The following is a 12,796-nucleotide window of genomic DNA, read 5'->3' as shown; positions in this document are numbered from 1 at the left end:
ACGTTAGTGACAAAGGTGAGTGTCACTAATGTTGGCGATTCTTGCTCCCACCACGTTAGCTTCCACGTTAACTAAGTTAACGTGGCAACTAACGTGGCTCAAAGTGGCTTAGTCCAACGTTAGTGACAAAGGTGAGTGTCACTAACGTTGGCCATTCTTTTGCTTCCCCACGTTAGAGTCCACGTTAACTGAGTTAACGTGGCTCTTAACGTGGCCAATATGAGCTTGGTCCAAAGTTAGTGACAAAGGTGAGTGTCACTAACGTTGGCTTCATTTTCTTCTTTCACGTTAGAGTTCACGTTAACTTAGTTAACGTGACTCTTAACGTGGGCTATGATGGCTTCGAGGACGTTATTGGCGATTACTTTTCTCATTAACGTTGCAAGCTAGCTCCCATTCCACGTTAGTAGTTATGTTAGTTAGACTAACGTGGCTGCTAATGTGGTTCTTCCTTGCTTCCTTTGTCCTGAAATCAAGCAATAGAGTGCATCAAAGTTCTAATCCAAATCATGAGACATACATCATCCAATTTGTCATTCAATTCTTGCATAATTCTCATGAAATCATGTAAAGTGCACAATATTTGCTTGAATCAAGATGTAAGTGAAATTCTACCCAAAACTTACTTATTTCCTAAGAAAATGCATGAAACTGCCCTAAAACAATAAAGAAAAGGTCAGTAAAACTGGCCAAAATGCCCTGGCATCACAACACCAAACTTAAAGCTTGCTTGTCCCTAAGCAAGTACTGGAACAAGAGAATGATGAATGAAATGCCAAGAGAAATGAGTCATTATTGTGGAAGTCATGTCCTTGGTTTTATGGTGGTTTCATGCATAGCAACTTAGGTTCATTCCTTCACTGGCTTTCAGACCTTTATCATGTCCTGGAATACTCACTTGATTGCATCCTATGAAACTTTTATTCATTAATCCTTTTGTCATTTCAGGGCTTATTTGTGTTCTTAGACTAGGTGCTCTGTGAGGGGGCGACTCTTTAAGATAAGCTTTCAGCCAGCACTCCCGAACCAGTTGGTTCAAGGTGCTAGGTGTTAAGACACCCCTAAGGACTTACTCCCTCAAGTCTCTTTCCCCCATACATACACACCACAGGCACATGGTTTGTTATTTCCTTTTCTTGAGACCTTGGTGTCCAGCACCTCTTTGGGTTACTAAGTTCTCTGTAGCAAGGGTTACTCTTGATAGTGGACTTTCAGCTGATAATCCCGGGTTAGTTAACCCAAGTTACCAAGTGATAAGGCACCCCTGAGAGCTTATTCATCCAAGTAGATCCCTTATACAGGAGCACCACAGATACTTGCCTCAAGATTCAAACCCTTGGTGCCTAGCCTTATTTCTTACTCTTTTTCTTTTATTCCTCAAATTTAATTTTTCTTTTCCCCTTTTTCTTATTAGGATCTTGTTATTTAGCTAGTCTCATGGGGTGTGTTTCAAGCATATGATTCAGGACAGATAGTTGCCTTCCTACCTTATTGGTGAACCAACTTAGCTAATCTATTACCACACCACAAAATTAGGAACTTATTTCACAGTTTGAGCTCCACTCTAGTCTTTCATAACATCTCTTTTTATTTGATTCAAAAGGAGACAAGCAACACAATAAGCAAGATGAAATTGGAAATAGGAAATTTGACTAGCAATCATAGACCTAAGCAAGGAGAATACTAAAAACAGAATTGAAAATCCTAAACTACCATGGAAGCATGTTCTATTTCATACATGATTTTCCTTATTTAAAACTTGAAAAAGATGGGACAATGAGGGAACTCCACCACCTTTTACTCTTGGGGGTGCTCATGCTCTCCTTCCTGTTTGTCCTCTTTGTGTTTTTCTTGAGTGCTTGCACTCCCACTTCCCTTACTTTTTCCAATCAACTTCTTCCAGAAGCCAGCATCTTCCATCTTCTTCTTCAATGTTTTCTTCTGCTGTTTCACCTTCCTTTCCTCTTGTTTTGTAAAATATTTTTGGACCTCATCATACTTGGGGATTGCAGAGTGTAGATTATGCATATGACTAGACATGTAGTTAAACTTGGCTTGAGTGTTTATGTTGAACTCCTCCCTATGTAGTTGCTTTCCTTCATTAAGTACACTGAACTCGTTGAATGCCTTTGTTTGAGCTAGCTGACGTTGGTTGAGTTCTTGAAGGCGTTTGTCTTGATGCTCTTGCCTTTCAGTCACCTGATTGATGGCTTGAGTGAGCTGAGAGTAGTGTTCTATTTGCTGTTTCTGCCACTCCCCTTGTTGATTCATCCAATTAGAAAGGAGCTCTTCTTGACGATCCATCCTTTGAGCTTGAATGTGCAGTTGTTGTTCTTGTCCCTCCATATAGCTCCTTGCTAGCTCCTCAATGGCTCCGTGAATGTGATTCAGGTTTATGTTGGTTGGGTCATAATATTCTCTTTGTTGGTGTTCTTCCTGATGAGACTCTTCTTGGTGAGATCCTCCTTTTGGTTTTGGCTTTCCTATGTGAGGTCTTCTTTGTTGTTGGGTTGGTGTCACATGAGTTAGACGCTGAAACGTAATTAGCCTCTCAGGATTTAACCAATCTGGGTTGCTATCCTCGAAGGCAACCTTGGCCTTCGTGCACAGTCTGAGGATGGTGCTGGGGAACCAAAGCCTGGCACCCGAATCAATCTTCTCAACTGACTCTTGAATCCCCTCAGCTATAAGTTCGTGCACATTGATATCTCCACCTTGTACTAAGCAATGTACCATAGTAGCTCGAGTGACGTTGACCTCAGAATTGTTCGCTGCTGGGAGGATAGATCTCCTCACGAGTTCAAAGCATTCCTTGGCTTCAGGGCTGAGGTCTCCTCTCTTGATGAACCTGGGTCTCTTATCCGCATACCTTTCCCAGTCAGCTCCTATAACACATATGTCATTCACAATTTGTTCGAGTTCATCATTGTCAGGGCTCTTACTTACTCTTGCTTGATAACCAAGCTCATCAAAATATGGTGATTTCAAGTGAAGAGTCCTTGTTATAGCATTGGGGCTGAAATCTACCTCTCTCCCTCTTACGTAACTTTTGAAAGTGGGGGCCTTGGTTTTGTCTTCTCTGACCACATTTGCATAGAACTCTTTGATGAGGTTTGCATTTATCTTCCCCTCTGGGTTCATAAGCCTTTGCCAACCCCTTTGTTTAATCTTCTCTCGTATCTGTGGGCACTCATCCTCGTCAATTTGGAATGTTAACTCAGGCAGTATCTTCTTGAGCTTTATCCATTCAAATTCCAGTTCATGGAATGCAGTTTTGAATCTCCTCTCATCGAAAGGAATGCTCTCCACCGGTTCCTTCCTCTTTTTCCTCTTGGAGCTTGATGATGCCATTAGTAGGAGTTGATGTGTGAAGGATGTGGAAGGTATGGTTAGATGAGGAATTCGGTTGGTTAGGATAGGGTGTAGTGAAAAGATTTGGATACCAAAGGTGTGAAGTGTGAGGAATGGGAATTGGAATGTGAAGGGAAGTACGGACTAGGACTCACTTATATAGGGAAGTGATGAGTGAATGAAAGGTGTGGATTGATGGGGTGGTTGTGTGATGGACGGATGGGGTTTAGCATGGGTGAGCACAAGGATCACCAACTTTATGATGGGGTTGGTTCAGTTTCCAAGCTTGTTCTTCTTCCAATGTTGCATGGCAACCATTACCAATGCCATCCCCTTGAAGACACGTGTGTAGTATCTTCCTTTTGTGTTATCCGAACCCTTCAATTTCCCCATCAATGCTCCTACAAAATAAAAAAAATGTGATTAAAAACACACTTATAAAGTGGCGGCCAAATTAAAAGGCTAACTACTTTTTAAAGTTTTTGTTTTTAACTAACTAAGTGCTATTCATGAGTGCAAAACAACTGACTAACTCAACATCCATGTATGCAACATTGGCAACACCAAACTTAGTTTGGTGTCATATGGTGTAAAAGATTTGTTCAAGGCCCCTAAGAGTGACATGATGTGGGTTACATTTATGTTCTCTTAGTGTGCTTTGAACACCAAACTTGTTCCTTACTATATGTTGCACACAAGGATTCATTCAAATGCATATCAAGTTAATTTGAAATTCATGAACCTTGCATTATTAACTATTTTTAAAAGCATGTAAAACATGGGTTGCCTCCCTTGAAGCGCTTCTTTAGCGTCACGAGCTTGACGTTCTGCCTTTATAAGGGTGGTTGGTAGTGCTTCAAGTCCTCCCCCTTGCAGTAAATCTATCTCCATTGGCTTCATCAAGGATCTCCACATGTTATAGGGAGAGAAGTCTGTTGATGGTAAAGACTTTAGGTAGCTGAGATGGGATGGTGGGGAGATTAGGGGGAATAGCTGGAAAGTAAGCTGAGATCACTTTATCTCCTGGAGAGAAATCTTCTGTAGGGATCTTCTTGTTCCTCCATCTCCTAGGTACCTACTTCTTTGCTGTTATCCTTCTCTTTGTGGTCTCTTTTCCTGTGGAGATTTTGTTGCCGGTCTCATGTGATTCTGGTGGTTTTAGCTCCACTTGAGTTTCCTCTAGCTGTGACTGCTGTTGATTATCTTGCTTTTCAACCAAGGGGACTCCCAGATGTGCTGGTTGTGCTTCAGTGCTTGTTTCTTCTATTAGTATCTCAATGTGATCTTTCCTTGGTTCTTGGTTCTCTTGATCTGTTTCTTATGAGGGTTTGAAAACATTGAATGTGAGTTGTTCATCATGGATCCTCAAAATTAGCTCTCCTCGCTCCATATCTATAAGTGCTCTGGCTGTGGCTAGGAATGGTCTCCCCAATATGATTGGATGGAGATGACTTTCTTCCATTTCCAATATGACAAAATCTGTGGGAAGAAAGTAGTTTCCAACCTTCACTAGCACATTTTCAACCACTCCTACTGCTTGTTTTTGAGTCTTGTCAGCCAGCCTGATGACTACATCTGTGGACATTATCTCATTGATCTACAGCCTCTTCATAAAGGATAAAGGCATCAAGTTGATGCTTGCTCCCAAATCGCAAAGTCCTTTATCAAACATGGTTTCTCCTATGGCACAGGGGATGTGAAAACTCCCTGGGTCCTTCCTTTTTGTAGGCAACTCGGGTTGAATGAGGGCACTGCACTCCTTATTCATCACTATTGTTTGTCCTCTCTTGAGTGAGCTTTTCCTGGTCAGCAGCTCCTTCATATACCTAATGTATGAGGGCATTCGCCGAAGGGCCTTGATGAATGGTATGTTTACATGGAGGGATGCAAACATGTCAAGAAACCTTGAGTATATTCTCTTCTCTACACAGCCATTTAGTAATTGGGGAAAGGGTGCATAGAGTCTCAGCAGCTCCTTCTGTGTCAGCTCCTTCTGTGTAATTGTGGTTTCTTGATGATTCTCCCCCTGCTTTCCTGCTGAAGTATCTTCAGGTTGTTCTAATGGGTTGTTCAGCTCTTCCTCAGTCTCCTTATCACTTATAGTAACCATCTTGCAATCTTCCCATCTGACTTTCTTTGCTTCACCTCTCAGATTTTTCTCTGTGTCACTTGGGAAGCTATCAGTAGGTTTGAGAATCTTCTCAGATAAGTATCCCACTTTAGATTCCAGCCTCTTGATGGTGTCTCCCTTGTTCTTGATACTGGCTTGCACCTCCTCTTTGAACACCTTGTTATCTTGAATCTCTTTGCATATGCCTTTAAGTATAGTCTCAATCCTTGAGAGTCTATCTTCAGATGATGGTGAGTTGAGGTTGGAGGGATGAGAAGGGCCATTTTGGCTTTGTTATGGATGTTGAGGTGTGTTGTTAGGTGGGTGTTGATATGATCTTTGCATGGAATGTTGGTGGGCTGCATTGTTGTTGGGGTTGTGGCATCTCGGATCTTGGTCTTGGTCTTGTTGATTTCCCCACCCAAAGTTTGGGTGATTCCTCCAACCAGGATTGTAGGTCTTGGAGTATGGATCATGTGCTTTCCTAGGTGAGTTTCCAATGTAGTTGGCTTGTTCTTGCTCATCCTCTGCCTCTGCATTCACTCCCTCTTGGGTTACTGATGAGGTGGTGATTGCTGCTACTTGGTTCCTCTCCATCTTCTTGGTAAGATCAGTCAGCTGCTTGGTGATAAGCTTGTTTTGGACCAGCAGTGCATCCACATTGTTTAGCTCCATCACTCCTCTAGTGTTGCCTATTTCAGAAGCATAGAAGTAGTCATTCTCAACTACAGTCTCAATGACATCTATGGATTCTTCAATGGTCTTCTTCTTATTCAGAGATCCCCCAGATGAGTAGTCTACTGCCTTCTTCGATTAATAAGAAAGACCTTCATAGAAAATGTGCAGCTGCACCCATTCATTGAACATATCTAGTGGGCACCTTCTTGTCAGGTCCTTAAACCTCTCTCATGCTTCATATAGAGTCTCACCATCCTGCTGCCTGAATGTTTGTACCTCAGCTCTCAACCTGTTGATCCGTTGAGTAGGATAGAATCTTGCCAAGAATTTGTTCACCACATCTTCCCAGGTTGTTAAGCTCTCCTTCGGGAAAGACTCCAGCCATTTAGATGCTTTGTCCTTGAGTGAGAAGGGAAATAAGAGTAGTCTATATGTGTCAGGATGAACACCGTTAGACTTCACAGTGTTACATATCCTCAGGAAGGTGGTAAAATGTTGGTTGGGGTCTTCTTGGACACCTCCTCCGAACGAACAGTTGTTCTGAACAAGGGTGATGAGCTGTGGCTTTAGTTCAAAGTTGTTGGCATGTATGGTTGGCTTTTGAATGCAACTCCCACAGTTTCCTAGGTTTGGGTTGATATAAGAGCCTAAAACTCTTCTCTCCTACCCAGCATGATTTGCTAGACCTTCTCTGCCATGGATGTGAGCCTCTTCTTCATGATGGTTCTCTATATTTTCATCCATGTTTGGTTCAAAATACTCTTCTTCTTCCTCCGCACCAACTACTCATTTTCCTCTTGCTTCCCCCCTTAATCTCAAAAAGGTCCTCTCAGGTTCAGAATCAAAGGAAGTTGAAGCCCCGCTTCTTCTCCCTGTCATACAACCAACAAGGCACAAGCAAGGAAATAGATGCAGAAAGTATTTCTGTTAAAATTATTGTTAGTATGAGTGATGCAATATATCAAATAGTTAGTGGGTTAGTGGACTGAATCGTAAACAACTAAGAAAAATGGGTAGGGGAAAGGGAAGAAAATAACTGAACAGAAAGTAAATTACTCAAACAGAATTTTAAATCAAACAAAATAAAAATGCCCAATCTAGTTATCCTCCAATTTAATCATTGTTGATACAAAATCAATTCCTGGCAACGGCGCCATAAACTTGATGCTCGGAAACTTGTCTCTCAACAATTTTCCTTCGGCAAGTATACCGAATTGTCGTCAAGTAAAAACTCACAATAGAGTGAGGTCGAATCCCACAGGGATTGATTGGTCAAGCAACTTTAATTAGAGGAATGTTCTAGTTGAACTAAGCAGAATTGGATTTGAGATTTGCAGAAAATTAAATGGCGGGAAAGTAAATAGCAGAAAATGTAAATGCTGGAAATAAAGAGCTGAATGTAAATGGCGAAAAGTAAATTGCAGAATCTTAAATGGGAATGGGGAAGATGCTCATAAAAGTAGATTGCAGAATTTAAAGAGAATGGGTAAGATCAGAAATGGGGAATTCATTGGGCTTAGGAGATGTTGCGTTCTCCAGATCAAGTTCATTTTCATCTCTTCCTCAATCAATGCTTACATTGATCTCCTTGGCAATCTTAAGTGATCGAATTCCAATTTCTTGGTAATTCAATCTCTTAAATCTTGATCAATAGCCAATTCCTTGGTCAATTGCTCATGAGAAGAGATGAAGTATGGTCACTGATTATACCACATGTATTTCCAAATCAAAGTGTTGGTAGGATTATATGTCACTATATCCATCCAAACCCCAATTTGGTCCAACATGAGAAAGCATTTCTAGCATGATCTCTTCATTCCTCTTCCAAAGTTTCGAAGAGATCCAAGTATGAATAGCTTCTTTTCCAAGATAACTACCCAATTGAATGAAGATTGAAAGCTTTCTAGTAAAATCAAGAGAAAAGATAGAAGAAGAATAATGAAAACTAATATTGATCCATCAAATTACAACAGAGCTCCCTAACCCAATGAAAGGGGTTTAGTTGTTCATAGCTCTGGAAATGGAAAGCAACGATGGAAAATACATTATGAAAAGTAAACTAGAAGTGCAGAGAAAGTAAATTAAACAGAGAGTAGTTCTCAAATTTCCAACCCCTTTTCTAATTCAAAACTACCCCTATATATACTACTCTTCTGATCTTCTAGTTGGTTCTTCAAATCTTGGATATGGGCCTTTGGATCTTGAGTTTGAAGCAGTTTTCCTCTTCAGTGGGCTTAGCTTTACTTGCAGAGAGAAAGTGTGAAGTGGGCAGGAACTTTTAGCTTAGGACGTTAGTGGCGTTAACGTTAAGTGAAAGTGTGGGTTCGAGAGCATTAGTGGCAGTCACCTTTTTCACTAACGTTCCTAACCCAAGGATAATCCATGTTAACTTCAACGTTAGTGGCACCAACGTGACCACTAACATTGCCTCTTGGTCCTTCGCACACGTTATTGGGACTTACTTTTTCCAATAACATTGTGAATCCTCCCTTCCCCCTACGTTAGAGTTCACGTTAGTGTGGCTAACGTGACCTTTAACGTAGGCTTGCCAAATCTTCGAAAACGTTAGTGACACTTACCTTTGTCACTAACGTTTCAAAACGCCCCTACTTCCCACGTTAGAGTTCACGTTAACTAGGTTGGCTTGCTAAGTTAATGTGGGAGTTAACGTTGCTCATAGTGGATCATTCCAACCTTAGTGACAAAGGTGAGTGTCACTAACGTTGGCGATTCTTGCTCCCTCTATGTTAGCTTCCACGTTAACTAAGTTAACGTGGCTCAAAGTGGCTTAGTCCAATGTTAGTGACAAAGGTGAGTGTCACTAGCATTGGCCATTCTTTTGCTTCCCCACGTTAGAGTCCACGTTAACTGAGTTAACGTGGCTCTTAACGTGGCCAATATGAGCTTGGTCCAACGTTAGTGACAAAGGTGAGTGTCACTAACGTTGGCTTCATTTTCTTCTTCCACGTTAGAGTTCACGTTAACTTAGTTAACGTGACTCTTAACGTGGCCTATGATGGCTTCGAGGATGTTATTGGCGATTACTTTTCTCATTAGCGTTGCAAGCTAGCTCCCATTCCACGTTAGTAGTTACGTTAGTTAGACTAACGTTGCTGCTAACATGGTTCTTCCTTGCTTCCTTTGTCCTGAAATCAAGCAATAGAGTGCATCAAAGTTCTAATCCAAATCATGAGACATGCATCATCCAATTTGTCATTCAATTCTCGCATAAATCTCATGAAATCATGTAAAGTGAACAATGCTTTCTTGAATCAAGATGTATGTGAAATTCTACCCAAAACTTGCTTATTTCATAAGAAAATGCATGAAACTACCCTAAAACAATAAAGAAAAGGTCAGTGAAACTGGCCAAAATGCCCTGGCATTACCACTTTCTCCAAAATCCTCTTAATTTCTGATAAACCCCGATTGCGTGGTTTATTTTGTGCTTAATTTGGGGGATTTTATCACCTTTTCCCACATTTATTCAATGAAATAGCATGGTTTTGTAATTCTCCCTTGATTTGTGCTTAAATGTGAAAACATGCTTTTTAGGCGAAAAAATTGGTGATTTTAATTCACTTCAATTCTATTCGATGCCTTGATGTGTTTGTTGAGTAATTTCAGGTTCATAAGGCAAGTATCGGATGGAAGAAATGAGGAGAAAAGCATGCAAAGTGGGAGAACTCATGAAGAAATGAAGGAACCGTAAAGCTGTCAAGTCTGACCTCTTCGCGCTCAATCGACCATAACTTGAGCTACAGAGGTCCAAATGAGGCGGTTCCAGTTGCGTTGGAAAGCTAACATCTGGGGCTTCGAAATGATATAAATTTTGCTATATGTTGCTTCGCATTCAGGGGCGCGCACGCGCACTTTGCGCGCGCGCGCCGATGCTGTCTGTGGCCCACTTTAATAAAATCGCCCCCAGCGATTTTGCAGCTCACTTTGGGCCCAACCCAACTCATTTCTGATGCTATTCAAGCCAAGGATTGAAGGAGAGTCAACACACTTAGTCATAGTCTAGTTTCATTATGCTTTAGCTTAGTTTCTAGAGAGGGAAGCTCTCACTTCTCTCTAGAATTAGGATTAGGATTAGGTTTAGTTCTTAGATCTAAGTTTTAATTCATGTTTTCTTCTAGTCCTTCTTCTTAATTCCTTGTTGTTACATTTATAATTCTTCCATTGTTGTTATTACTTTCTTCTACTTTGTTTGTAGCTCTACTTTTGCTCATCCTAATTTCTTTTAGTGTAATTTGAAGTAATTCATTTAGATCTTGTTTCCTTTGATTGTTGTTATTGATTTCTTACATTCAATTGTTGTTAGCTTTTACTCTTGTCACAAATTTACTATGCCTTGCTTTTATGCCTTCCAAGTATAGTTGGATCTCTTTTTAATTCTTGCATTTTGTGATGTTTACTTTTCTTGCACTCTAGGTGTTTGTTAAAATGCTTCCTCTAGTTTTTGAGTAGTTTTCTTTGCTCTTGGCCTAGGCTAAAGGGAATTGAGTGACCTTGAGTCATTGAGTCTCATTGAATTGGTGATTTGAGAACCCTTGGTGATCAATTTGATACTCATTGACGCCAACCCACTACTAATCTAGATTAGTAGGTAGGTTGGGACTTATGGGTTGATGTGATCAAAGCCATTTGACGTACTTCAAGCCCAGGAGTAGACATGACGTACTTAAGGTTTTGGAAGTAGACTTAATGAGCTTGGCCTCTCATAATTATCAATATATGGTTTGTTGACAAGGATGGTGATCTCAATTACCTATGTCTAGCCAAGAGTATTTTTCCTTTATTTTATTAGTTCTTGTTATTTTACTTTCTTGTCATTAAATTTTACTTGTCAAATATCAAACCAACCCCCCCTTTGCATTTTCATAGCCAATAATTAAACACTTCATTGCAACTCTTCGTGAGACGACTCGGAGTCCAAATACTCCGGTTATAAATTCATTTAGGGATTATTAATTGTGACACAACCAAATTTTTGATGTGGGAATTGTTTGTTGGTTTGGAACTATGCTTACAACGAAGTTATTCCTTCTATAAGAAGAAATTCTAGACCATCAAGCAAAACTCTTCTATCAATTTCCCTGTTGGACACTTCCGCTTGTCTATTTGTTTGTGGATGATAAGCAGTAGCAACCTTATGCAACACTCCATAGCGCTTGAGCAATGCCTCTACCTTCCTCTTACAAAAGTGGGAAACTTGGTCTCTCACGATTGCTCGTGGTGACCCATAGCGGCATACAATGTTATTCCTAATAAAAGAAACAACGGTATTGGCGTCGTCAAGGCGGGTAGGTATGGCCTCTACCCACTTTGACACATAGTCAACCGCTAACAGAATATACAAATACCCACTAGAGTTGGAAAATGGTCCCGTAAAGTCAACGCCCCATACATCAAATATCTCACAGAACAACATAGGTTGCTGAGGTATTTACTCCCTTTGGGATGTGTTTCCTGACTTCTGACACTTATGGCAAGACACACATAACCGGTTAGCATCCTTAAACAAGGTTGGCCACCAGAATCCACAATCCAACACCTTTTTAGCGGTCCTTTGTGGGCCAAAGTGGCCACCACATTCGGACGAATGGCAAGCTTCAAGAATGGGTTGGATTTCAGACTCCGGGACACATCTTCGAATTACTTGGTCCACGCCCCTCTTCCACAAGTGAGGGACATCCCAAATATAGTATTTGAAATCACTCCTTAACTTGTCCCTTTGGTTTTTCGAAAAGTTGGGAGGGAAGATTTTTGCAACCAAGTAGTTCGCCATTGGGGCAAACCAAGGAAAACTATCCGACACAGCATGCAAACTATCCAACGGGAATGAGTCATTGATCGAAAATGGATCAAATTTCAAATTCTCAATGCGGCTTAAATGATCCACAACAAGGTTTTGAGATCTACTCCGGTCCCTAATCTCAATGTCGAATTCTTGCAAAAGTAAGATCCAACGTATTAGTCTAGGCTTTGACTCATTCTTTGTCAATAATTACTTTAAAGCTGCATGATCCATGTATACCACTATCTTTGATCCTAACAAATAAGATCTGAATTTATCTAAAGCATGAATAATAGCTAGAAGTTCCTTTTTAGTAGTGGTATAGTTGGATTGTGCTGCATCCAGTGTTTTAGAAGAGTAAGCAATGACATAAGGGAGTTTACCATCACACTGTGCAAGTGCGGCGCCTACATCATGGTTTGATGCATCGCACATTATCTCAAATGGCTACATCCAATTGGGGCCTCGCACAATCGGTGCCGTGGTAAGAACTCTCCTTAGCTCTTCAAAAGCTTTCACATATTCATTGTCAAACTCAAAATCCACATCTTTTTGGAGTAAGCGCGACAATAGCAAAGCAATCTTGCTGAAATCTTTGATAAAGTGCCTATAGAATCCTGCATGTCCCAAAAACGAGCGGACCTCCCTCACAAACGGGGTGAGGTAAAGTGGTGATAACATTGACCTTGGTCGGGTCTACAGAAATGCCTTCATGAGATACTACATGTCCTAACACTATACCTTGTCTTACCATGAAGTGATATTTTTCAAAATTTAAGACAAGGTTAGTGTCAACACATCTAGCTAAGACCTTGGCCAAGTTCTCTAAGAAACAATCAAATGAAGTACCATAAATG

General features: G+C 40.7%; 1 protein-coding gene and 1 non-coding gene across 2 annotated transcripts; one reads left to right on the top strand and one right to left on the bottom strand.

Moving 5' to 3' along the window:
• Positions 1-1,797: 1,797 nt before the first annotated feature.
• LOC148564813 (uncharacterized) lies at positions 1,798-3,351 on the bottom strand. Its single transcript, XM_088487748.1, has one exon. The coding sequence runs from the start codon at positions 3,349-3,351 to the stop codon at positions 1,798-1,800; it is 1,554 nt and encodes a 517-aa protein (XP_088343874.1).
• Positions 3,352-6,323: 2,972 nt separating this feature from the next.
• Positions 6,324-6,430, top strand: LOC148564812 (small nucleolar RNA R71). Its single transcript, XR_015884882.1, has one exon. It is a non-coding gene; the product is annotated as a small nucleolar RNA R71 (small nucleolar RNA).
• The last annotated feature ends 6,366 nt before the right edge of the window (positions 6,431-12,796 follow it).

The sequence above is a fragment of the Arachis ipaensis genome, chromosome B5 (genome assembly GCF_059453495.1).
Source record: "Arachis ipaensis isolate K30076 ecotype BB chromosome B5, ASM5945349v1, whole genome shotgun sequence".
In the NCBI taxonomy this organism is placed as follows: domain Eukaryota; kingdom Viridiplantae; phylum Streptophyta; class Magnoliopsida; order Fabales; family Fabaceae; genus Arachis; species Arachis ipaensis.
This window is presented reverse-complemented; position numbering and strand designations above follow the sequence as displayed.